Source organism: Pseudophryne corroboree, chromosome 3 (genome assembly GCF_028390025.1).
Source record: "Pseudophryne corroboree isolate aPseCor3 chromosome 3, aPseCor3.hap2, whole genome shotgun sequence".
Lineage (NCBI taxonomy): Eukaryota > Metazoa > Chordata > Amphibia > Anura > Myobatrachidae > Pseudophryne > Pseudophryne corroboree.
In genome coordinates this window covers 736,716,627-736,742,281 of record NC_086446.1, presented here as the reverse complement: position 1 = coordinate 736,742,281, position 25,655 = coordinate 736,716,627, and the positions used below count along the sequence as shown (strand labels likewise).

At 47.3% G+C, this 25,655-nt stretch overlaps 1 protein-coding gene across 1 annotated transcript in view; it reads right to left on the bottom strand.

Moving 5' to 3' along the window:
• Positions 1–25,655, bottom strand: part of ADAM12 (ADAM metallopeptidase domain 12) — a 925,560-nt gene that overhangs the window by 458,406 nt on the left and 441,499 nt on the right. The window contains exon 4 of the mRNA XM_063962227.1: positions 22,639–22,717. Coding sequence (XP_063818297.1) covers positions 22,639–22,717 — 79 coding nt within the window. The remainder of the gene's footprint in view (positions 1–22,638; positions 22,718–25,655) is intronic.

Below are 25,655 nucleotides of genomic sequence, written 5' to 3'. Positions count from 1 at the left end.
AAGTGGCCCTGCCACCATGACTGCCTCTTATAGCAGTAACTCATGAATACTTACTCATGACTTGCCTTTTATCCTCTTCTTCTGTGTCTTGTTGCCAATATTGGCCCTCATTCCGAGTTGATCGCTCGCTAGCTACTTTTTGCAGCCGTGCAAACGCATAGTCGCCACCCATGGGGGAGTGTATTTTCGCTTTGCAAGTGTGCGATCGCATGTGCAGCCGAGTGGGACGAAAGAGTTTTTTGCAGTTTCAGAGTAGGTCTGAACTTACTCAGCCCTTGCGATCACTTCAGCCCGGAATTGACGTCAGACGCCCGCCCTGCAAACGCCTGCGTTTTCCCTACCACTCCCAGAAAACGGTCAGTTGACACCCATGAACGCCCTCTTTCTGTCAATCTTCTTGCGATCACCCGTGCGAATGGATTCGTCGCTAGAAGCATTGCCCAACAACGATGCTGTTTGTACCCGTACGACGCACGTGCGCATTGCGGTGCATACGCATGCGCAGTAGTGACCTGATCGCTGCGCTGTGAAAATCGGACACGTACGATCAACTCGGAATGACCCCCCATTGATCTAATGCCAATGGCAATTTATGAAAATTACAGCAAAAATATAATGTTCAATAAAACAATAATTAAAACTTGAAAAAAAAGTTACATTTTATTCCTCACACTCACCTCTTCCTAGAGCTGACAATGCTACTTAAAGCAGTAACTTCATTACTACGTATTTGCAGTAGAGAGAAAACTGAGTTTAACTAAAACATTCTTCCCAGAATTGTACCGTGGGCCTGATTCACAATTGTAAGTAAAGCAAAAAAAGCAAGTAAATATAAAATGAATAGTAGCGCTAGGGTTTTAAGAAAGAAACAATATTTTGCGGTTTGAGAAAACAAAAATACATTTATTTATACAATCAATATCATATTAAAAATTAATGCATGTAAAATTGAATAAAGTGCTTTTGAGGAATATATATGCTCTAAATGGCAATTTGCAAAAGGTGGAGTGCTGGCTCGTCAGGAGCATATATGCTCCTGAGGAAGGTGTGGGTGTACTGTGGGTGTACTTCCACATGGAAATGCGTTGAGCCCCAACACAGACCTACACGCTTGGAGCCACTGGCTCTATCTGGACATAATTAAAAAGAGATGCAAAGGAGACACACCAATTGAAACCATCTTATATCTTTCTGGACCGGCTAAATAAGAGAGAGAGAGAGAGAGACATCCATCTTCAGTGCCCATCGCTTGTCCGTTCATATAACAGCGCCTCTAGCAGAGGATAAGAAGGACTACAAACGCGGATTGGGTAATAAACCTCTCACCCTAAGCTGGGTAATCTACCGGATACATCATATATTAACTGTGATCTCCATATATTGCAAGACTCAATGGGGGTCATTCCGAGTTGATCGTAGCTGGCTACGATCATTCACACTGATAGGCGGGGGGACGCCCAGCACAGGGCTAGTCCGCCCCGTATGTCAGTGCCGACCCCCCCGCAGAAGTGCAAAGGCATCGCACAGTGGCTTTGCTGTGCGGTGCGTGATGACGTCATCGCGCACCGCACAGCATTGTGGGACTGACACAGACGCTAGGGGTCATACTTGACCTCTAGTGTCTGTCTATGCCAGATCCGAGGAGAGGAGCGGCGCCGGCGGAGGTCTGCAGCGGTCGGGAGCGAGGATAGTAAGTATACATTTTTCTTTTTTTTTCTTTTACAGCGGTGCTACTCTACTGTACAGGGGGCGTAACTGACCACGCCCCCTGTATGAAGCCACGCCCGCCAAAAGGGCAAGAACCGGACCTGCATGCATTCAGATAGTCGCCGTCTCCAGGGGGGGTGTAAATTTGCCGTGCAAGTGTGCGATCCATGTGTACGCCGAGCTGCTAAAATCCACTGTGTGCAGTCTCTGCGCAGCCCAGGACTTACTCCTACAGTGCGATCAGAATGGGCTGATCGGGGCCAGAGCTGACGTCACACTCCCTCCCTGAAAACGCTTGGACACGCCTGCGTTTTTCCGGACCTCCCAATAAACACTTAGTTACCACCCACAAACGGCTTCCACCTGTCAATCACCTTGCAAATGCCCGTGCGATCGGATTTTTCGCACCATCCCGTCGCTGACTGGTGATGCCCTTTGTTGCTGTCCGACGCGCATGCGCATTGCGGTGCATACGCATGCCCAGTTAGTACCTGGACGCCTGCTGTGCGAAAACGCACAGCAGCGCTCAGGTCTGAATCACCATCCATATGGCAACATGGATGGTGATTCAGACCTGTGCAAGGGGAGCAAATACATTTATATTGTTTCTGTGCAGGGTAAATACTGGCTGTTTTTGCATGTAGCCCACAAATGTTAGCTTAAGTTTAACACTGCAATTTAAATTTCAGTTTGAACACACCCCACCCAAATCTAACTCTCTATGCACTCATTACATCTGCCCCACCTGCAGTGCAGATGGTTTTGCCCAGTTACTTGCTTTTTTGTTTTGCTTGCAAATCAGAATCAGGCCCTGTTTTGTAGATAGCGATTCATCTGAAGGGACATCTTATTGATTTCTAGCTAGGCTACAGAATATGATAAAACGTAAGAGAATTACCTCATTTCCATACTGAGGGGAAGCTGTATCAAATCTTGGAGAGAAATAAAGTGCAGATATAAAGTACCAGCCAATCAGCTCCTAACTGTCATTCTACAGGCTGTGTTTACAAAATGACGGTTAGAAGCTCATTCTCTGGTACGTGATGTCTCTCCAAGGTTTGATACATCTCCCCCTTAATAATCTTAAAATGTTCTCTTGATTCCGAGGATCGCTTTCATTAAATGGGCGGGATGTACTAAGCGGAAAATGCGGTAAACTCCCTGTTTACCGCATTTTCCTGATGTACTAACCCCCGGCCAGCAGGACAGCGCCGCGGTGGGGTCCATAGAAGCCTATGGGCTTCTCTCCGCGGCGCTGTGTGAGGGATCCGATCGGATCCCTCCCAGCATGCCCTGCGCCCGCCCCCGTCACCCCGTGCATGCGCAGACTGACTCCTGGGGCCGAATCCCGGAAGTCAGGCTGCCACTGTGCATCGCGGAGGACTGCTCTTATCGGAAGAGCTGTCCTCCGCAATGCTGATCGCATATGTTAGTACATATGCGATCAGCATCGTGGAGCAGAGCGGCGATGTACATTAGTACATCCCGCCCAATATGAGAACTAAAACACATATTTGTGTCCCTGTGCGCTGGCACTGTGACCCGAGGGCAAGGAGCACAGGTGGAGCAGCATTCTTTGAGTCAGAGAGCACAATTTAGTGCCAAATGCACATAAAAGTGAGAGAGCAATGCTAATGCCATTCTGTTAACATCACACAACCATAGCCCAATCATAGCAGCTAGCCAGGGGTGTACCTATCCCTTAGCCATGATTGTACCCACCAGTCTGTCCTTGTGCAAAACTATGGGGTAGTCCGGAGGTGCACTGGACCACCCATCAGCAAGAGACCTAATTAACCTCCACCTCCCTTGCCCGCGCAGTCAGGACTGGGTCAGGGGCACTATACAAGTGAGTAGCAGCTCCACCTCCCTCACATCCCAAGCCCCGCTCCCCCTGTCGGCTGCCTCCCGTTAGTACACGTGCGATGTGACATGTTGACATCACGCCGTGCTGCCACTGTCTCCCTGATGTGTAGCTGCTGTGCCCATGAAAAAGAGTCAAAGATAATCACCAGGAGCAGCGGGGAACGTCAAATCTCCTGACGATATGGGGGGGGGGGGGGGGGGGGGAAGAGGTATGAGCGCATGTTATACTGTTACTAATTTAGTACATTATCTTCCATGTATTACAGTATTTACTGTATATATTTATCTAGGGGACCTACACTTGCAAAAGGGTTAGGCAAACCAATGTGGTGGCTGGGCACACCCCCTCTAGAGACTGGACACACCCCTAAACATGGGCCCGTACCACTGCATTCCCCCGGTGGGCCCTATATGCCCCAGTCTGAAACTGGTGAGGGCTCAGCTGCTCCTTATTGGCTGCTTCACACCGCCACTGGCCAGGACTCGTGGGTGCCATTGGGCGGTGTAGATGGTGAGGCAACGTCATCGTTGGTGGACAGAGGCGGAACGCCGGGGATGCAGTTCCGCCCCATATTAACTCCTGCCAACGTGGCTGCAAAAAGATGTGGCAGGGGTCACATGTGGCCCACGGCCTGAAAGTTTGACAGCGGGGGCTTGGCAGCAGATGCGGGAGACTTGCCCACCTTTTCCGGGGGGCCGGACACGCCACCCAATTTTCGAGAGCTTCCCGGCCGTCACGGGAGGGTAGGTAAGTATGCATGGATCTCCATGCAATTTTGATCTGTGTTTCTGGTGGAAACTATCGGGATGCTCGCTCAGTGTATCTCACGTGCTGAATATTAATCCTGCCACTAGGGGTCATTCCGAGCTGTTCGCTCGTTATTTTTTTCTCGCAACGGAGCGATTAGTCGCTAATGCACATGCGCAATGTTTGCAGTGCGACTGCGCCAAGTAAATTTGCTATGCAGGTAGGTATTTTACTCACGGCATTACGAGGTTTTTTCTTCGTTCTGGTGATCGGAGTGTGATTGACAGGAAGTGGGTGTTTCTGGGCGGAAACTGGCCGTTTTATGGGAGTGTGTGTAAAAACGCTGCCGTTTCTGGGAAAAACGCGGGAGTGGCTGGAGAAACGGAGGAGTGTCTGGGCGAACGCTGGGTGTGTTTGTGACATCAAACCAGGAACGACAAGCACTGAACTGATCGCACTGGAAGAGTAAGTCTCGAGCTACTCAGAAACTGCACAGAGAAGTCTTTTCGCAATATTGCGAATCTTTCGTTCGCAATTTTGCTAAGCTAAGATTCACTCCCAGCAGGCGGCGGCTTAGCGTGTGCAATGCTGCTACAAGCGGCTTGCGAGCGAACAACTCGGAATGACCCCCACTGTCTTTAGCATGAAGAGCAGGGATAAAAAATATAATTTAACTTTTTATATATTAGAACTGTACACCCCTTGTTGTTTCCTTGGAAAAATAATATACAGGTTCAGTATCCCATATCCAAATATTCCGAAATACAGAATGTTTTGAGTGAGAGTGGGATAGTGAAACCTTTGTTTTCTGATGGCTTAAAGTACACAAACTTTGTTTAATACAAAAAGTTATTAAAAATATTGTATTAAATGACCTTCAGGCTGTGTGTATAAGGTGTATATGAAACATAAATGTATTCTGTGCTTAGAATTGGGTCCCATCGCCATGATATCTCATTATGGTATGCAATTATTCCAAAATACGGAAAAATCCCATATCCAAAATACCTCCGTACACACATACAAAACAAGGAGTGCTGCCATTGCAGGAGCGCAGGCCGACAGCTATCAAACTGGCCACACGGGGAGAATGGTAACCAGCAGCTATTTTCTAGGACTTTGGAGTGAGTGTGAGGGAGCACTCATCACAGAGCACCTGGTACACCTGTCAGGAAGAAGTTCCCAGTGTGCGGCAGCAGTCCTGGCCCCTGTCTTGCCCAGTGCCCAACACAGCAGCCACCACTTGGACTGCAATGGTCTCTCAAGGAGTTGGCACCATTCCCCTACTTTGCCTGGCGCACTCGGACGCCTAGATACACCCCTGCCCCTAGCTAACATTGCCCCTATGAGTTTGATGCCGCAGTAGTCAGAGCTGGTATTGTGAGTAAAGCTAAGTCTGCGACCAGTGGAAAATGTAACAACGCACAATCAGAAACAGAAGGTTCTTCAATAGGCTTTCTATATATATTATTTACTTACACATTACTATCATCCCCAGGAGAAGTACCTGCAATCTCATAAATAATGACATAATCAGCTGGAGCAAAATGACTTCTTTCACAATTCAATAGCGGAATAAAAACATCCCTTCTGATGATTACACGATAATGGAGAAACAGCTGGGTGCGCCTAGAAGTCATTCTTACTAAAGGTACATTTGATGAAGGGCGCCACTGAGCTCACTGATATTAGACATGAGTGAGGACCCATAGACCAGTGAAAAATTGGGTACACGTGGGGGAGACGTATCAAACCTTCTAAAGAGCAAGTAGTGTATTTGCTGGAGAAAGGTCTTGCATGCACCAGAAAAGGGGGCATGGCCTCATGGTATGAGGTGTACCCAGCATTTCTGGGGATGCTGGGCCACCCCCGAAGACTCTGCCTGCACTGCCGGCTCCTCCTGGGTGACAGGAGCCAGGCACTGCATGATAATGTCACAGTGCAGCACCCAGCTCCTGGTCACAGCTGAATAGGTGGCATTTTGGCGTCACCCCCAGGATCGGTGAACACACGGGTGCAGTCCGCACCCCCCCTATTGACATTCCCACACCATCTATCCCCAGGACTGGACTTAGGCTGGTCGTGGATCCTGGACAGCACAGTTGGGCGGGCCCCCACTAGTAAAAAGTAAAAATTATGTGAAACCCCCTGGTGTACCTTTGACACATACATGCAGCATCGGGGACACACACACACACACACACACACACACACACACACACACACACACACACACACACACACACACATGATACCTGGATGCTGAAGCACCGGATGCTGCAGCATCGGTCGGTTGTCCTTGCGCCGCACCACCTGCATACCCAGCCGGATCACAGTAAGTGTCTTGCAGGATTGTAGTTCCCTACCCGCGAGTCACACTATACACGCACAGGAGCTCCTCGGCGGACGCAGAAGCTGCCAGAGGGGGACTCCTCCACTTCACGCACCACTGTGTGGGGGCCCCAGGACGACCGCCCCTATCGCCCCCTCCCTTAATCCAGCCCTGTCCCTCCCTACTGGGAACCCTGCACACTGTCATCCACAAGGATCAGTATGTACTGTATTTCAGTAATTTGGTCCAATTGCTCTTGGATTAAAATAACAGTAGCTAAATGAAACAAATATTAAACAAAAAAAGTCAGAATATAAACCAGGATGTTGGCAAGAAAAAAAATGATACATGTTTAAAGTAAATAACTTTAGAACACTTATTACAACAATACTATCCTTTCCCTTACTATGCACGTTAACAATTATTGCGGCTTATTCAGATCCCATAGCAATGGCTAGAGGATGCGCAAGGTACCGATTATCGGTACTTTGCGCATGCTCAGGAACCGTTCTGTGCGTACGCAAACGGGTCCTGAGGTGAAGGTCGGAGGATGGCAGCAGGCTGCCAGTGATTGACAGTCTGCTGCCGACTGTGGGGTGTGGAAGGTGTGTCGGCGGTCTTCGTTTCCCAAAATGGAGGCGTGTCACCGCCGTTTAGGAGGAAAGGATATCCGTCGTTGAACAGAAAAGCACAATGTGACATTCCAGCTAAGCATAAAAGATAAGTGTAGTACTTGAAATGTACTATATTTACAGTAATTGTAGCAATTATTTCTTCAGCTATAATTTAGAGGTCTACAATCTATTAGTAAACATTTTGCAATGACAGAAGTTAGCGCTCATCTTTGTTTTCACATATTAAAGCGGAAAACCAGCTACAGCCATACTTAATTTGTGAAACTGATCTTCCGTTTGGCAGACTAGCTGAAATAACAGGTTTTTCTTGACATCTATAATAATGCAAAAAAATTTATAAATTAAAAATACAATGTTGTAAAACATGAAATTGTTCCTCTCGAATAAAGCGGACCCATCCATTCCCAGTACAAATTAACTACTGATGTGTGAGGCACGTTGGTGGTTTAAATTAAGGCGACAACGCATAATGCTGTAAAGAATTAGAAACGTTAACTAAAGCATGACGAATAAGATGATATGAAATACTTGGGTTTGACAGCGTTTATAAAATGCACGGGAACGAGGCGACAGAGCCTATAGTACTGTTCAATCCGAGAACTCGTGCTTACAGTAGGTCCACCTGATTCATACTGTACAATTATCAGACATGGGTAGCCCCTATCCATCCAACCAGCTGCATCCGCATCATCAGGCCCCACCCACCGCTGCTGTGGAATATTATCATTTTTATCATAGTGGTTAAAGTCTCTCTGTTACGGGTGCAGTAAACATGCAGTAATGTACATGGTGCCGTATAAAAAAGTTTCCGCCTGATTCACACCCGGATGCAGTCGCAATTGACTGATGTTTTTTTTTCTGCGCATGGGCTGCAGTGCGCATGTGCAGCCACGGTGCTGCGGCTCCGATTGCAGTGTGGAGATAGCCGCTGCCTGATTGACAGATGGCAGGCATTTTGGGTGCGATGTCTGGGAGCCTCTTTAAAAAATGGAGGTGTGTTGTATCCCTTTTTGGGGCATGCCGAAGCCAACAACTGCGCTCCTGGACGATTATTCTGGCAGCTTAGGTGTGGTGGACTTTCTAAGCAATCAATGGTCCATCCAGTGGTCACGATGTGGATCCCATGTTGCGTCTTCGGTCGCAGGCAGCGCATCTGAGAAGCCATCAGTGGGCGGCTCATTACAAAAAATGGCTCCTGCGGCATTAGCATCAAACCTCAGATGTGCTGCTACCGAAGATGCAGTAGCGACCCGGACTGTGCCCATCTCAGGCCCCATCTACGTAATCACTACAGATGTAGCCATGTTCACCTTTGCTGCGGTACTGCTTGCTGCATAGCGTGCTGGGCTGCGATAATTTGCAGCCAGTGATCACACCATTAATTTTTAATGGAATTTACGGAGTGGTCGCTGGCTGCAAATAGTCACAGTCCGGCGCAGCGTGCCACAATGCAGCAAATATGAATATGGCTACATCTGCTCGTGGTCAAAGCTAATGGTGTTTCATTGGATCCAGCTGGTCTGCACAAGTGGTTTATGGCCCCATTTGGAAGGTTTGGCCATACACCTGGGGGTTTATTTACTATTATTCGTGTTTTGACCGTTTTGAAGGGTGTTTGAACTCGAATGGTATCGGGTGCATTTTACTGCAACTTTTTGAATCCTGATACGGTCATTCACTAAGCTGCCGAGTTTTGCACAATCGTTTTTTCCGATGTCGATGTGATTCGTAATATCAGGCAGTGTTTTACGGGAGTGATGAGTAAAACACTGCCTGAAAAAACACAAGGAAACCCGGCCGGATCTGTGAGATCCGTGCAGGGCATCATTGTGTACCTTAAAAAGTTTATTAAAGTCTTTAAAATTCTGAAAATAATTGCGTGGGGTCCCCCCTCCTAAGCATAACCAGCCTCGGGCTCTTTGAGCCGGTCCTGGTTGAAAAAGTATGGGGGGGAAAATGACAGGGGTTCCCCCATATTTAATCAACCAGCACCGGGCTCTGCGCCTGGTCCTGGTTCCAAAAATACGGGGGACAAAAAGCGTAGGGGTCCCCCGTATTTCTGAAACCAGCACCGGGCTCCACTAGCTGGGGAGATAATGCCACAGCCGGGGGACACTTTGATATCGGTCCCTGCGGCCGTCCCATTAAAACCCCAACTAGTCATCCCTGGCCGGGGTACCCTGGAGGAGTGGGGACCCCTTCAATCAAGGGGTCCCCCCCATCCATCCACCCAAGGGCCAGGGGTGAAGCCCGAGGCTGTCCTCCCCATCCAAGGGCGGCGGATGGGGGCCTGATAGCCAAGTGTGAAAGTGTGAATATTGTTTTTAGTAGCAGTACTACAAGTCCCAGCAAGCCTCTTCCGTAAGCTGGTACTTGGAGAACCACAAGTACCAGCATGAGGTGGAAAACCGGGCCCGCTGGTACCTGTAGTACTACTACTAAAAAAATACCCCCCAAAAAAACAGGACACACACACCGTGACAGTACAACTTTATTACATACATGCACACCAACATACACACATACTTACCTATGTTCCCACGAGGCTCGGTCCTCTTCTCCATGTAGAATCCTTGGGGTACCTGTGAAAAAAATTATACTCACATAGTCCAGTGAAGAATCCGGCCTTTGAATAATCCACGTACTTGGCAAAAAAATAAAACACAAACCCGACCACGCACTGAAAGGGGTCCCATGTTTACACATGGGACCCCTTTCCCCGACTGCCAGGACCCCCCCTGACTCCTGTCAAAGAGGGTCCCTTCAGCCAATCAGGGAGCGCCACATCGTGGCACCCTCCTGATTGGCTGTGTGCTCCTGTAGTGTCTGTCAGGCAGCACACGGCAGTGACACAATGTAGCGCCTATGCGCTCCATTGTAGCCAATGGTGGGAACTTTGCGGTCAGCGGTTGACCGAAAGTAACCACACCGCTGACCGCAAAGTTATTATGCTAATAAGTCATGTTGTGCCTAGGCGCAGATAACCGTGGACCCATCTGTATGTGCATGTAGGGTGAAATCTGAAGGAGGGTGTCTGCATCCGTAAGCCTATGGCAGTCTTAAAGGTGCCCAAAATCAAGGTGGTTATCAGACTTGGCCAAACCTGTGAGGTCCTGATAGCCAACCATTAGCCCAGTCTGGAGATTACTGCATGCACAGTCAGAAGAAGTGATTGCCCAAAGTGTTGCCATCCGTCCTGCAGGATTATCATGGTGGCTGATTTTTGTGTAAGAAGCTGCGATTTGTGGCCAGCTAGGTGCGGGATGGACAAAGGCCTTCAAAGTAAGCAGTTTACATGGTCACTTTTGTAGGCCTTGATAGCAAGCAGAATGTTCTACATCCCCCCGGAGCCTCCAGGGCAAGATTAAGGCTTGTGGGGGGCCCAGGGCAATTAAGTTGTGGGGGCCCCTTACCTTGCACCCCCATTATAATGGTCACAGTGCCCCCCCACCCCCCATGTCCCTCGTGGCAGCATGCTTCCGTTTCAGCTCTGCGTTTTGCATGCAAATACAACATACAGAGCAGAGCGGCTCCCAAGTCGCCTCATCAATGGCATAGGCGTGATGTGTCACATGACACTGATGAAGGCACTCAGAAGCCGCTCTGTACTGTATGCAGTCTGTCATGTAGAAAGCAGAGCTGCGGCCTGCCACATTGTGGGGACTGGTGCCGCTGGGCACCTGTTCTCTGCAATTACTGGGTCAGACTTACCCTGTGTGGGGGCCCCTTTGTGTGTAGGGCCCCCCGGTGCAACTGCCCCTTACACACACACACACACACACTTAATCCACTCGTGAGTAGCAGTTTGGAAAGTTATGAAGATGTACTGTACATGTTTTCGGAGTGACCATTGTCATATATAATTCCCATAATCCTCTGCCACCTGTTTGTAAGAGGCTCCCTGGGGCCAGTGCAAATCTTGTGTATTCTTGCACTGCGCATGTTCCAGAACCAAGCACACGCAGGAACGGTCAATGCAGAGTCAGCACATTTCAGGCGCATTTCCACTGAAGAAGCGTACACCTTCACGCACAGCTAAAATGTGCATTTAGCTCTGTGAATGCAATGCCGGAGCAATTACAGCATATTTGCCTACTCTTGAAAAAGCATTTCAGGGAGATTGTGAAAGTAACACCTATCAGCACGGACAGAGCCGAGCCTAACCAATATGATGCCCTAGGCAAGATTTTGCCTGCTGCCCCCCTAGCACCGCCGCTAGTCCTGCAGGAGATGCCTGGCATGAGTCAGCTGGCAGCTCTGCTAACGGCGGGCGCCTTTTGTTTATGAAAATGCATCTTATTTGCATTACTATGTAGCTAGGATGCAGAAGCAGCTTCTGCTGATTAAAATGATATGCAGCATGCTTATATTGTGTGCGACTGTGGCTGTATCTGCATATGAAATGCTACATTACAGTGATTTCCAGGAATACATTGCAACGTAGCATATCGTATGCAGATACAGCCGCAGTCACACACAGAAAGACTGCGTAGGTCATGTAATATGGCCGAAACAGCATAAACTCACCGGCTGGGCTTGATGAACGCCTCTTAATGCATCACTCTGGCACGGAAGGGGTTACAGTTTTTGTGGGAGGAACGTAAGGAAAACTGCCTGGATTGTGATTGGCTGGATTCTGTATAGGGGCTGGTCTGACATACATATAGTCTTCAGATCTAGGACATCCTGCCTCTTTCAAGTTTTTTCCGTGGAACTGATAAGTACACTGATTTATTACTGCTGCTGCTGTTTTCTTCACACACTTCATTTCTATCTATTATCTTTCTCTCTGCCCTCCTACTCTATAATACTCTCTGTACCTTCTAATTTCTATCCCTGTTCCCCTCCTTCTATCCTCTTTTTCCCCCTCTCCTATTTCTTAATCGATTCCTGTGTCTGTTCTCCCATGGTCCTGACCCAGGCGCATCGCTGGCCTGCCTGCTCGGCTACTGGATTCCTTTGTGGTCGGCCGAGTCGGGGCAGGCCCGTTGCGCCTGTACCACGTGTGCGCCCGGGCGTTCGCGGCCGGCCTTGGCCGCCCGCTCGTGCTCCCCCTCTGGCCTCTATCTTCGTCTCCGGTCCTGCCGCTGGCTGCGGCGGGGGACGAGTTGCCGGGTGTTCCTGGACGGCTGCGGCGGCCTGCTCGGGCGGCCGTTCGGTCGTCCCCGCATCTGCTTGTGGGAGCGGGTGATGGCCGCGCAGGGCCTGGGCGGCATGCGCAGAAGTGCAGTTTTTTTGCCTCATCGCTGCGCAGCTAGCGATCAACTCGGAATGACCCCCATTGTGCCTAATAACCAATGCAGGGAAATGGCACTAATGATTCCATTTGAATGTATGTACTGTATGTCCGATTTCTCTTTTTTCCCCAAGAATGTAACAGTTAGGGGAAAAAATATATAGTACATCGTAGGGATAAGGGCCCTCATTCCGAGTTGATCGCTCGCTAGCTACTTTTTGCAGCCGTGCAAACGTGTAGTCGCAGCCCACGGGGGAGTGTATTTTCGCTTTGCAAGTGTGCAATCGCATGTGCAGCAGTGCGGGACGAAAAAGTTTTTTGCAGTTTCTGAGTAGGTCTGAACTTACTCAGCCCTTACGATCACTTCAGCCTGTCAGTTGACACCCATAAACACCCTCTTTCTGTCAATCTCCTTGCGAATGGCTGTGCGAATGGAATCGTCGCTAGAAGCATTGCACAGCAACAATGCTGTTTGTACCCGTACGACGCGGTGCATACGCATGCGCAGTAGGAACCTGATCGCTACGCTGCGAAAATCGGCAGCGTGCGAACAACTCGGAATGACCCCCAAGGTGCAATCAGGGAGATTCATGGACTATTCAGGGAGTTAGGGAGATTGCTACTATTTCAGGGAGTCTCCTGCAGAATGAGGGAGGGTGGGCAACTATGAATTATGGGTATTTCATGTCTTGCGTGATAAGTATGGGGTTCTTATGTAAAAATGATGCTCTGTGTTACGGGATGTAGTTGTGTGTCTCTGTGTTACATATATATTTCCATTCGCCTTTATTGTTACAATAGAACCCCCGTCCTCCTCACCCCAAAAGAAACATTACACAAGATATGAAATATCCGGGGGGTTGTTTAGACAAAGGGAGCCTACAGTATGTACAGATGACCAAGGGTCCTGGGAATGTACAGACTGAGACGCTGTTTCATTTGCCTGTCGGACACTAGATAAGGAGGCAGAAAGTTGCAGGAGAACCATATTTTCCCTTGCAGAACAAATATTGGGAGTCATAACACACGCAGTTAACATTGTTTGACCTTAAAAGTGCTGTTAATTCTTTGTAAGGACATATATTATTTTCAGTAGTAATACTAGACTTTGGTCTTTTCCAGCTGTTCTTTGCCGGGAGGCTCAGACTCGACTGTTCAGTCCCAGGACGTCGGTAACATGAAATATAAATGTGATCCGTAGGGGACAGCCGGTGATGTAATTCACTAGTTAAAATACAGGATTCCAGTAGACAAGTAGTTTCGGCTGAATTAATTTGCACCCTGCACACATCAACATCAGGCAGAGCTCTCACAAACATTGTGTATTTAGCTCTGAGGCTCAACTTCCATTATTAAAAAATATAAATACTGGATTCATTTGATACAACGCAAAATATTCAGTTTTGTTCAGGCAATAAATAGAACAAAACGTTTCTTATCCATTAGGCTATTCATTTTATCAGCTTACTAGCAAAGCCTAAACATTATCGCAAAGGCACGTATTATATGATATGGTACTGGCTGGTGCATGTGCTACTGTCAGACGGCCAGATGCATCATCGCTTGGAAAGTGATAAAATGGTGAGTGAAAAAGCACCGGCCAATCAGATCCTAACTGCCATGTCACATGCTGTGTTTGAAAAATGGCAGTTAGGAGCTGATTGGCTGGTACTTTTTCACTCTCCATTTTATCACTCTCCAAGCGATGATGCATCTAGCCCAGAGTCAGTATACCGGAAGCTGAGTGAGTGCTACGCCAGCCAAGGCCGTAACTGGGTGTGGTTCATCAAATCGACAGTATCTAGGTCGACCACTATAGGTCGACAGTCACTAGGTCGACATGGATGCTAGGTCGACAGGTCTAAAGGTCGACATGAGTTGTTTTTTTTTGTCGTTTTTTTCGGAAAGCGGTGCGGTTGATGCCTTTTACACAGAGTCCAGGGCCCAGCGGTATCACTGCTGCAGTGCCGCCCAGAGTGTCCTTTAGCCAACGTGGGATACTCCTTGAAGTTCTGTTCTTCCTGGAGGCTGGCTGCCCCACCTCTCATCATGATGTCATGTGCTCTGGGGGTGACTGTGCTAACGCCAGTTAGCGCTTTGTGTGTGATTTCGCTCCGGCAAAATGCATCTGATTGGGTAGGATAGTGGTTGACTGGGGCATATTAGCATAGGCCAAGTACAGTAAGGACCAAGGGGGTCACTCCGAGTTGTTCGCTAGCTGCATTCATTCGCTGTGCAGCGATGAGGCAAAAAAAACGGCACTTCTGCGCATGCGTATGCGGCGCAATGCGCACGCGCAACGTACTTTCACAACGGCCGATGTAGTTTTACACAAGGTCTAGCGAAGCTTTTCAGTTGCACTGCTGGCCGCAGAGTGATTGACAGGAAGTGGGCGTTTCTGGGTGTCAACTGACCGTTTTCAGGGAGTGTTCGAAAAAACGCAGGCGTGCCAGGAAAAACGCGGGCGTGGCTGACCGAACGCAGGGCGTGTTTGTGACGTCAAAACAGGAACTGAACAGTCTGAAGTGATCGCAAGCGCTGAGTAGGTTTTGAGCTACTCTAAAACTGCACAAAAAAACTTTGCCGACGCTCTGCGATCCTTTCGTTCGCACTTCTGCTAAGCTAAAATACACTCCCAGTGGGCGGCGGCAAAGCATTTGCACGGCTGCCAAAAACTGCTAGCGAGTGAGCAACTCGGAATGACCACCCAAGTACAGTAAGATGTAAAAGGCACGTATATACTTGGGAGAGCTGTATTACTTGGGGGTGGTAAGGGGCAGGTGCAAGTACGAATGACCCTAGTGCGTCGCTTGTGATTGGCGTTTGTGTATGCTCTCCTGGCACTGATTGGAGTTTTCTATGTCACTCAGGCACAGATTACGCCTCATAAACATGTTTAAGGAAATGTATTAATTTTATTTTGCGTGTACTAGATGAGAAGTTGTTTCTGCTGTAACAGGGAGATTTATGTGCTGTAACTGATGCCAATATCAAATGTGTTTGTTGCCCAGAAATAAATGTTTTACAGCATTGGTGCAAGCAGTGGCGTCTCTATAATGTGTACAGGGTGTGCGGTGTACACCCCTGGGTTCATTGGGGGCAGACACCATCTACCCTGCATCCATTCTATATACTTACTTTGTGCTGCCACCCCTGAAGAAATCTCTGGGAAAATGGCGCCGTCGCCCTATTTCCCGGAGATACACACATGTGCAGTAGAGAAATCACTTTGAGATATACAGTAGTCATACGCAGTAGGCCAGGGCTGGCCAAACCGGTCCTCCAGATCTACCAACAGTTCATGTTTTCCAGGCCTCCTGGAGATCTGTAGAATTGTCAGTTAGGAATGAATGCAGCACATCTTAATTAGTAATGACTACACGCGTGCACCAGCTAGGTGGTCTGGAAAATGTGAACTGTTGTTAGATCTTGAGGACTGGTTTGGTCAGCCCTGCAGTAGGCTGTACCACGGTGTTGGGGGGTGAGCCTGCATGGACACTGCACACAGGCACCCTCCCCGTATACAGATGGGTCCATGTTTATCTTGGCCTTTAATAGGATTAATTGAGACTGGGCAGTCGGACTTAATCCCCTGCTGTATTGTTCTCTGTATTGTATTGCAGTTGAGAACAATAGGTGAAGGGTTTATGTAAATAAACCATGGTGTGCCTATTCGCAGCAAAGAAGCCAAGATAACCGTGGATCTATCTGTAAGTCGCCCTTGGCGCAAGTGTGATGCAAGTGACTGTATAAACCAGACGCACATGCAACTCTCACCAATCGAAACGCATGAATGGAGCCCCCATATGGTCACCATCTGCGTGGTACCTCTTTTACAGGCCCTCTCTACCCTCTATCTTCATCCTTCCCGGCACCCCTTACACACATCGAAAAAAATGATTGTGTTTTTTATTTTTTAGATTTATCTAATTGCCGATTCCAGCGTTGACCTCGGTGTCAGCAGCCGGTGAAGACAGCCCGGCTCCAGGCTCACAGCTACATAACAAGCATTTGACAGATTCATGGAATTACATCTGTATGGCGCTTCCCTGCTCACATGTGTCAGCACACTGAAGTACTTATAATGTCCTCTCACATACAGTACATCACAGAGAGGCAGGGGAGTGGGGGGGGGTTGGCTCTGTGCAGAGAGGGCCCATAAATCCCTCAGATGGCTGGGTTATGTAGCCGCTCTCATGGAGCCTGGCTGTCTTCAGAGCATCCTGTCATCACCGTGAGCCCAGCCATGAGGTTAGGGTAATTGGTTGGTTCCAGGCCCGCTAAGATCAGGGTTGCTTACAGTACATACATAAGATAACTAAATACAATCAGCACTATACTATAAACCCCTATAAAATTAAGTTGTGACTGCTGACCTCTTCCTCTTCTCTGATCCTTACATAAAGAAAATTGTAAGTATTATATGCGCCTGATTGCTATGCCCACCGGTGTGTGTGTGTGAATAAAGCAAATTAATGTCCCATTCTGTAATAGATTTCATGCAGGAGCAATTCACAATCCATCTGTCTTCCAAGTGATGGATTTATGTGTCTGTACCACTAATGTGTATTTAAAGGGGGCTATCTATCAGCGGGCGAAGGACCCTGCTGCCATGAAACCGAAAGGTTACCCAGGTAATATGGGCCCAAATGTATTAAGCCTTAAAAAGTGATAAAGTGGAGATGTATAAAGAGAGATAAAGTAGCAGCCAATCAGCTCCTAACTGTCATGCTACAAGATGTGTTTGAAAAATGACAGTTAGGAAGCTGATTGGCTGTCTCTCTTTATCCATCTCCACTTTATCACTTTTCAAGGCTTAATACATTTGGGCCATGGTTCGTTATCGCAGCCACCAACATGCAAAAAGCGTTACGGCCGGCGGTAACAGTTTTTTGGCTGGTGATAATATAACCCTGCCAGCTCTGTCATCGCCATCCTGAGATCATTAAGTAATTTTGAATGCATAAAGGTTTTTACATTTTTGGTATTTTTTTGTTCTATTTATTTTTAAACTTTTACATTTTTTTATTTTTTTTAAAGAAATTGGCACTAAAAGTCCACATATGGACGGCACATGCGCAAGTTGGGGTGTTGGCGCAGAAAAAGCTGGCCCGGTAAGATGGAGGATTAACCCTCAACGCTTTGGGTCGGTAATATTCTTCTGTAATATTGCGGCAATAACTAATTTTATCGCCGCATTATATTAAAAGAAAGATCAAACTTGTCACTGCGGTTCTATTTAAAAAGAGGCTCCAGAATCTTCTTTAAGACTTAGGAAATGTTTGCTGTGGGTTATGTAAGGAGAGATGTATCAATGAGTAAAGAGTGAAGAAGTGGACAAGTGGAAAAGTTGCCCAGGGCAACCAATCAGATTCTATTTATCAGTTTATAGAATGTACTTGATAAATGGTAGCTGCTGTAGGAACTGCTTGGTTGCTATCGGCGACCTTTCCAACCAGTTGTGGATCTAGATGGGGCCATAAGGGGAGGGCTGATTTAACATAGCCCTGCAATCTAAGGATGGCCATCGGTGTGGTTGCCATTGATGGTTACCATCGATGACGATGGTGGCACAAACCATAAATGGCAGCTGGCTGTTCTATGTGGTGCCATCACTGGTTTTGCCATCTTCATTTCTGCGCATGCACGGCTGCTGTCGTTTCTTCCATATGAGAGCCGGGGATGGGTTGGGGCTGTGCTGTGACTGACAGCTCAGCCTGTCAAGAAGGGGGAACATCCCATTCCAGATTCTGCCATGGGGCAGCGTAGAGATGCTAGCTAACAGCCCAGCAGCAGAAACACTGTAAACATTGGGCAGATAGCTACCATCAATGGCGGGAACCCATCTGGTCACGTGCCATCGATGGCAAAAGTATTCAACATCAACCATAGACCATCGATGGTTTTGAATCATCAATGGTCAATGGCCATCACTACTGCCATCTATTCTACTCTCTTTGGGGGTCATTCCGAGTTGATCGCTCACTAGCAGTTTTTAGCAGCCGTGCAAACGAATTGTCGCCACCCACTGGGGAGTGTATTTTCTCTTTGCAGAAGTGTGAACGCTTGTGCAGCAGAGCGCCTGCAAAATCATTTTGTGCAAAACAAGACCAGCCCTGTAGTTACTCTTCGTGTGCGTTGATTCTAACGACGGAGGGACAGCTTTTGACGTCACACACCCACCCAGCGAACGTCCAGCCACGCCTGCGTTTTTTCTGCCATGGCTGCGTTTTTTTCTAAGCACTCCCTGAAAACGGTCAGTTGACACCCAGAAACGCCCTCTTTCTATCAATCTCCGGTTGTGCAATTGGAATCGTCGCTAGAACCAGTGCAAAACCACAATATACTTTGTACCCGTACGACGCGCGTGCGCATTGCGGAGCAAACGCATGCGCAGATTGGACGGTTTTTACACTGATAGCTACGCAGCGAACAACGGCAGCTAGCGAACATCTCGGAATGACCCCGTTTGCCCACACAATGCTTGTCCTGTAGCTGAGAAGCAGGCAAGGGATGCTGTCAGCAGCTCTTTGTTTAACACAATCAGAGCAGACGGTTTTAACAAGATTTTATTCAATTTAGTTTTAATCTTAGGGGTAGATGTACTAAGCTGTGATAAAAGTGGAGAAGTGAGCCAGTGGAGAAGTTGCCCATGGCAACCAATCAGCATTGATGTAACATTTATCATTTGCATACTCTAAAAGTATACAGAGCAGCTGTATATGGATGCCATGGGGAACTTCTCCACTGGCTCACATCTGCACTTTTATCACTGCTTAGTACATGTCGCCCTTAGTCACTTACTTAAAATTGTAGTTGGTATATAGGGGGTCATTCCAAGTTGATCGCTCGCTGACGTTTTTCGCATTGCAGCGAATAGGTTACTACTGCGCATGCGTATGCACCGCAATGTGCAGGTGCGTCGTACGGGTACAAAGCGAATCGTTGCTGGGCGATGGGTTCTATGAGGAATCCATTCGCCCAGCCGATCACAAGGAGATTGACAGGAAGAGGACGTGGGCGGCGACTATGCGTTTGCACGGCTGCTAAAAGTAGCTAGCGAGCGATCAACTCAGAATGACCCTCATAGTCAGATTTTAGTCTGTTTCTTTTGCTTCCTTTTAGTCATGATTTAGTCAGTGAATCTCAGTTTTCATTTTAGTCCACGTTTTAGTCATAACTTTTGCAAACAGTTTAATGATAATGAAATGGATTTTGCTGAAGAACATTTCTCTAAAATCCCAGTGAGAATTTTTCACACCTTTAACTATGTCAAATGAATGCCTTTAGTTATATTTATTTTTTGCGAATATCTAGAACATACAATTTATTTTAAATACCTACATCCAGTGTTAATTCCAGTGTCCTTGACAAGGACAGCAGGGCAGCACTGCGATCTGCAGCCTTTTGCCCAGCGCTCTCTGCCAGTGGCAGAGAAAGCTGTGCGGGGACTGGGCTCTAGTGATCAGCTCTGTGTGTCTGATGGACACACAGAGCTGATCACAAAAGTAAAAAATAAATGAATCATACTTACCAGTCGCGGGAGCCGGTGTCCGCTGCTCTGGTGAGTGCTACCAGGCACCTGGTCCTCCATATGCTGCGCTGTGATCCCCGCTGCAGTAAAGTGACGCTGCAAAGTGGCAGCTCACTTTACAGCACCGGGGGTCACAGCACAGAAGAAGGACTCGGCGCCCGGCAGCCCCCTGGTAGCAGCGGACACCGGCTCCCGTGACTGGTAAGTATAAACCTGGGGGGGGGGGGGGAGGCTCTTCAGCGGCACGGGGGTAGTAGAGACGGGGGGGGGAGGAATACCGGAGGCGGTAGTGATCGGCAGCGGCGTATGTGCAGCAGGACATTGGGGTATTTTTTTTCTAAAAATACCCCGATGATGCTGCGGAGTGTCATCGCAGGGACAGAGCTTGCTATCCCCTTAGTCACTTTGTTTTAGTTAAGATTTAGTCAGTGAAAACCCAATGTTCCCCTAATAATAGCCAGACCATCCATTACGCAACCTAGGCTCTTGCGTATGACCCAGGGGAACACTGAACACTATAACCCAATTTCTGGGATTTTTATTTGTTTTGACAAATTGAGATTGGAAGAGGACTTGGGGGACATTTACTAAGCAGTGATAAGAGCGGAGAAGTGAGCCAGTGGAGAAGTTGCCCCATCAACCAATCAGCAGCTCTGTATAATTTTATAGTATGCAAATTATAGATGTTACTTCAGTACTGATTGGTTGCCATGGGCAACTTCTCCACTGGCTCACTTCTCTGCTCTTATCTCTGCTTAGTAAATGTCCCCCTTAAACTGGTATGCTACCTAGAGCCACGTGAAGATGGGATCTTAATCTGTCTATGCCCCTAATTTGTATATAACAGTTACTGAAATGATTGCAAACATTGTAATTCCTGTTGATATATCTGAAACTTATGAACTAAAATGAACTTAATTCAGAACTATAGGAACTATAGGAACCAGACTTAGCTACTTCTGGGAGCTCCTCTATTGGGAACTCTGGGAAACTCAGGAAAGGATGTCCAAATTGTAAGTGTTTGATGGGGCATGCTGACGCTATCTTCTTTATCATTTACATCACTCACATCCCCAAGCCCCTGCTTACTGCCCTAGTGAAGGTTCAGGAAGGTGCTGTTTGTTCCTGAGAGTCCAGGGAGTAAATTTACTAAGATGGGAGTTCTATTTAAGGTGGGATGTTGCCCATAGCAACCAATCAGATTTGGCGTCTCATTTATCTTGCACCTTCTAGAACATAATACTTGGAATCTGACTGGTTGCTATGGGCAACATCCCATCTTAAATAGAACTCCCATTTAGTAAATTTACCCCCAGGAGAGCAGGGAATGGGATTTCACATAACTGCAGAGTGTGCAAGTATGGCTGAAACACTGGTGTAATAAATCAATAGCCCTGTCTGACAGCTTCTTTTACATAGAAACATAGAATTTGACGGCAGGTAAGAACCACTTGGTCCATCTAGTTTGCCCTAAACGCACATCGGCCCTCATTCCGAGTCGTTCGCTCGGTATTTTTCATCGCATCGCAATGAAAATCCGCTTAGTACGCATGCGCAATATTCGCACTGCGACTGCGCCAAGTAATTTAACAATGAAGATAGTATTTTTACTCACGGCTTTTTCATCGCTCCGGCGATCGTAATGTGATTGACAGGAAATGGGTGTTACTGGGCGGAAACACGGCGTTTTATGGGCGTGTGGATGAAAGCGCTACCGTTTCCGGAAAAAACGCAGGAGTGGCTGGAGAAACGGGGGAGTGTCTGAGCGAACGCTGGGTGTGTTTGTGACGTCAAACCAGGAACGACAAGCACTGAACTGATCGCACAGGCAGAGTAAGGTTGAAGTTACTCAGAAACTGCAAAGTAGTGTGTAATCGCAATATTGCGAATACATCGGTCGCAATTTTAAGAAGCTAAGATACACTCCCAGTAGGCGTAGGCTTAGCGTGTGTAACTCTGCTAAATTCGCCTTGCGACCGATCAACTCGGAATGAGGGCCATCATTTTTTGGAGTGTGGGAGAAAACCGGAGCACCTCCACACAAGCACGGGGAGAATATCCCAGGACCAATGCTCTTTCCTCATACTGGGCGGGATGTACTAAGCGGAAAATGCGGTAAACCCCCTGTTTACCGCATTTTCCTGATGTACTATCCCCCGGCCTGGAAGGTGAGCGCAGCGATGGGGTTCGCCAGCTTTGGCTGGCGATACCCCATAGAAGCCTAAAGGCTTCTCTCCACGGCGCTGTGTGAGGGATCCGATCGGATCCCGCCCAGCATGCCCCGCGGCCGCCTCCGTCATTCTGCACATGCGCAGACTGACTCCCGGGGCCGAATCCAGGAAGGCAGGCTGCCGCTGCGCATTGCGGAGGACAGCTCTTATCGGAAGAGCTGTCCTCGGCAATGCTGAGCGCATACGGAATGACATATGCGATCGCATCGTGGCGCAGGGCGGCGATGTACATTAGTACATCCCACCCACTGTACTATATATTGATATACAGTAGATTAGTGCCCTTCTTTTGATATACTATACGCTCAGTATGCAGACTATTCTGTCTCCCGTGCGATTAGCACCTTACCGTGTGATTATGTGCAGTAGTCACAGCAGTTCCGTCTTCCATGTAGTGAGTTGTAGTGAAGTCGCCGGCGAAGAGTCCCCTGGAAAACAATGAAGCATTTGTATGATCAGCACAAGCGAGAATAAAATAGCCACACATTATGCCATCCTATTTCCATTAGAAGACATGAAAGCTTCCATTGAAAATATCAGAATACGAGAATGTATAATCACCATCTGTGTTTTCAAATAAATTTCTATTTCCAGCAATAAATGGGAGAAAGTGAAATTAATTATGCGAAAAATGGCGTGATTGAATGTAAATATCTTGGCTCGAATTGTCCGGATGTATCTATTTTGTCATTAAGGAAACTGAAATAAGCACAATTATTTCTACTTAATAGTTATCTGGGCTAAGGCTATGAATCCCACTGCCCCAGGTGGCAGACTGGCTGGGGCAGGGAGGAGGGGGGGGCGGGGGGTTGGTTTGGATCAGGGTGAGCGCCAAAAGTTACACACAGTCCTGACTGTGAATGCGTCAACATTATGAGGATGTTACCATGGTGCATGTTGAACCGTGTCGGCATTGTGGCGTCACCATGGTAACTGTCGGCAATGCAACCAGATCACTTTATTCCACTATGTGTGAGCAGATAACCTGGGCATGATGACACTACAATGTTAGATCACGAGCAAGGGCATCTTCTGCTGTAGCGACAGCCATTCCCTGACTGGTCAGCGCAGGACTGCTGCCTCAGTAAAGTGGGGGGCTGTAAAAACAGTCTGCCCCCACCCACAGATCACCATACCTGCGCTAAATAGCTTGGCTGTGGTTTCCCGGGAGTGCTACCGTAATGATCCCGGTATAATGAACAGGTATCCCTAAGATGCTGTTAAACATTGAGGCAGGTTAAGGAAGGGGTCTATTCATGAAGCAGTGAAATGTGTGGAGAAGTGAGCCAGTGGAGAAGTTGCTCATGGCAATCAATCAGTGTTGAGGTAACATTTATACAGTGCATTCTATAAAATTATACGTAGCAGCTGATTGGTTGCCATGGACAACTTCTCCACTGGCTCACTTCACTCTTTTCACTGCTTCATGAATAGACCCTAGCAGGGCCGGACTGCCCATCTGGCACTTTTGGCAAATGCCAAAAGGGCCGATGGGATGGTGGGCCGATGCTGTCACACAGAAAGTCGGAGGCTGTGCTGTGTGCAGCCCTTCCGGCTCTCTGGTCTGGCCGCTCCCCCGCCCCCTACCTGTCTCCATGGAAATGGAGGCATGCCGCGAGTCCACGCCCCCCAACTCGCGGCACATCCCGTAGGTAGTGTCTGCGTGCCCCCTTTCATGGCACGTGCGCCCCTGTCATTGCATGCACATGCCAGGGCGGATTTCGCTCCCCAGTCCATCTCTGGACCCTAGGGAGTGGACTACACAACCCATTTTTTTAATTTGGATTTATTTTTATTATAGGGGGCACTGTGTGTGGGATTTATTTTGCTTCATGCCCTTGGACACACCATTGCTTGTTGAGTGTTTTTTTTTTTTTTAAAGAAACTACAATTGAATTGAATTTTTAGAAAATACAGTTAGTTTGCTTACTGCTCCCTGTAAGGCAGAGAAATTAGATCCTAAACGCTAACAATAAATTCTTTATATTTCTTCCTCTGACATCAATTTACTTTAGCAAAACAGAAAAAACAAAGTAGGATGGATGGAATATGCACATGAAAATGATAATGCACTTGTTTTTGCTAGTTTATCTCATGCATAAGAATACTATATTATGTGTCGCACAACTGAGCATGCCACTAGACAATGCTGTACAACAGAGGTCACTTATCTTTTGAATCCAAAATTGGAAAGCACAGTAGTTTTCAGAATGTACCACTATACTGCAACATAACCATTTTTGTCTGGCACCATATGTGTTGGACAGCTGAATTTTATTATTTGTTGGGGGGGGGGGGGGGGGGGTGATAAGGGACATGGCTGGGATATTATGATCTGTGTCACAAGACTGATGCATTATACTGTACATGGGGGCACATTAGTGGCTATGATTAGTCCCAAACACATGTACAGTACTTTATTGCAGAACCACAAAACAATGGGAAATATCTGTCTCCGGTTAGGTGACATTTGTAGCAATTTCAGTTGGGTGGATCTTCATAGTCATTTTCTGACAAACCATGAACCAAATTGAAATCACAGCTAAGCGAGCTTGAAGGTAAGGGAATGGTCGGGTGAGGAAGTGACACCTATTACGGTAAGGCCTACTTTAAATAACCTTTTTACAAATAATTTCCTACTTAACCAAACAATCATTGTTTATTAGGTCTTTAGTTAGACTTCCTTTTCTCAGTTGTGTCATCGGCAAAATACTGTGGTGATAAATAGTTTGCTCTAAGATGATATTGATGATATTAGCACTATGATAGGTGAGACCTGGATACATTTATATAATATGTCAGTATTAGGGATGGTAGAGACCCACCTGAAGAGGTCACCTGGACGTGGTACTGTAGGTGGGCTAGCACTTTTTGGCAAAAATTGTGCTAAGAACCTCAATTTCAGTTTTCAGTTTATTACAATTGTTCTGATTACCGGTGTTCTTAGTGCTTAGAGTGTGCACCTGCATTTTCTTTTCTTTTTTGCGTGGCACTACAAGCCTCAGTAAGGTACCACACCTTATGTTTAAAATTAGGGTGTCCAGTCCCCCCGTGTAAAAACTTATAATGAGGCTGAATCATTTTGTTCTAACTCCACTAAAGGTGAGAGACAAACTACTAGCTCCAGCAAACATTTCTCCTGGGGGCAGTTATCTACAGTAGTTGCTTATAGTACTTTGGAAAGTCTAGAAAATGGATAAGCGCTTTAAATGTTACAATACAATGACTGGGTTGCCTGTACCTTTCAAGGTAAACAATCCCTCAAATTAAAACACACATAAAACTCTAGGCTCAAAATGTAAAGTGGCAAAAAAAGAAATAATAAAAAAAAAAATGACTCCGCACACATAAGAAAGCATCCTATAA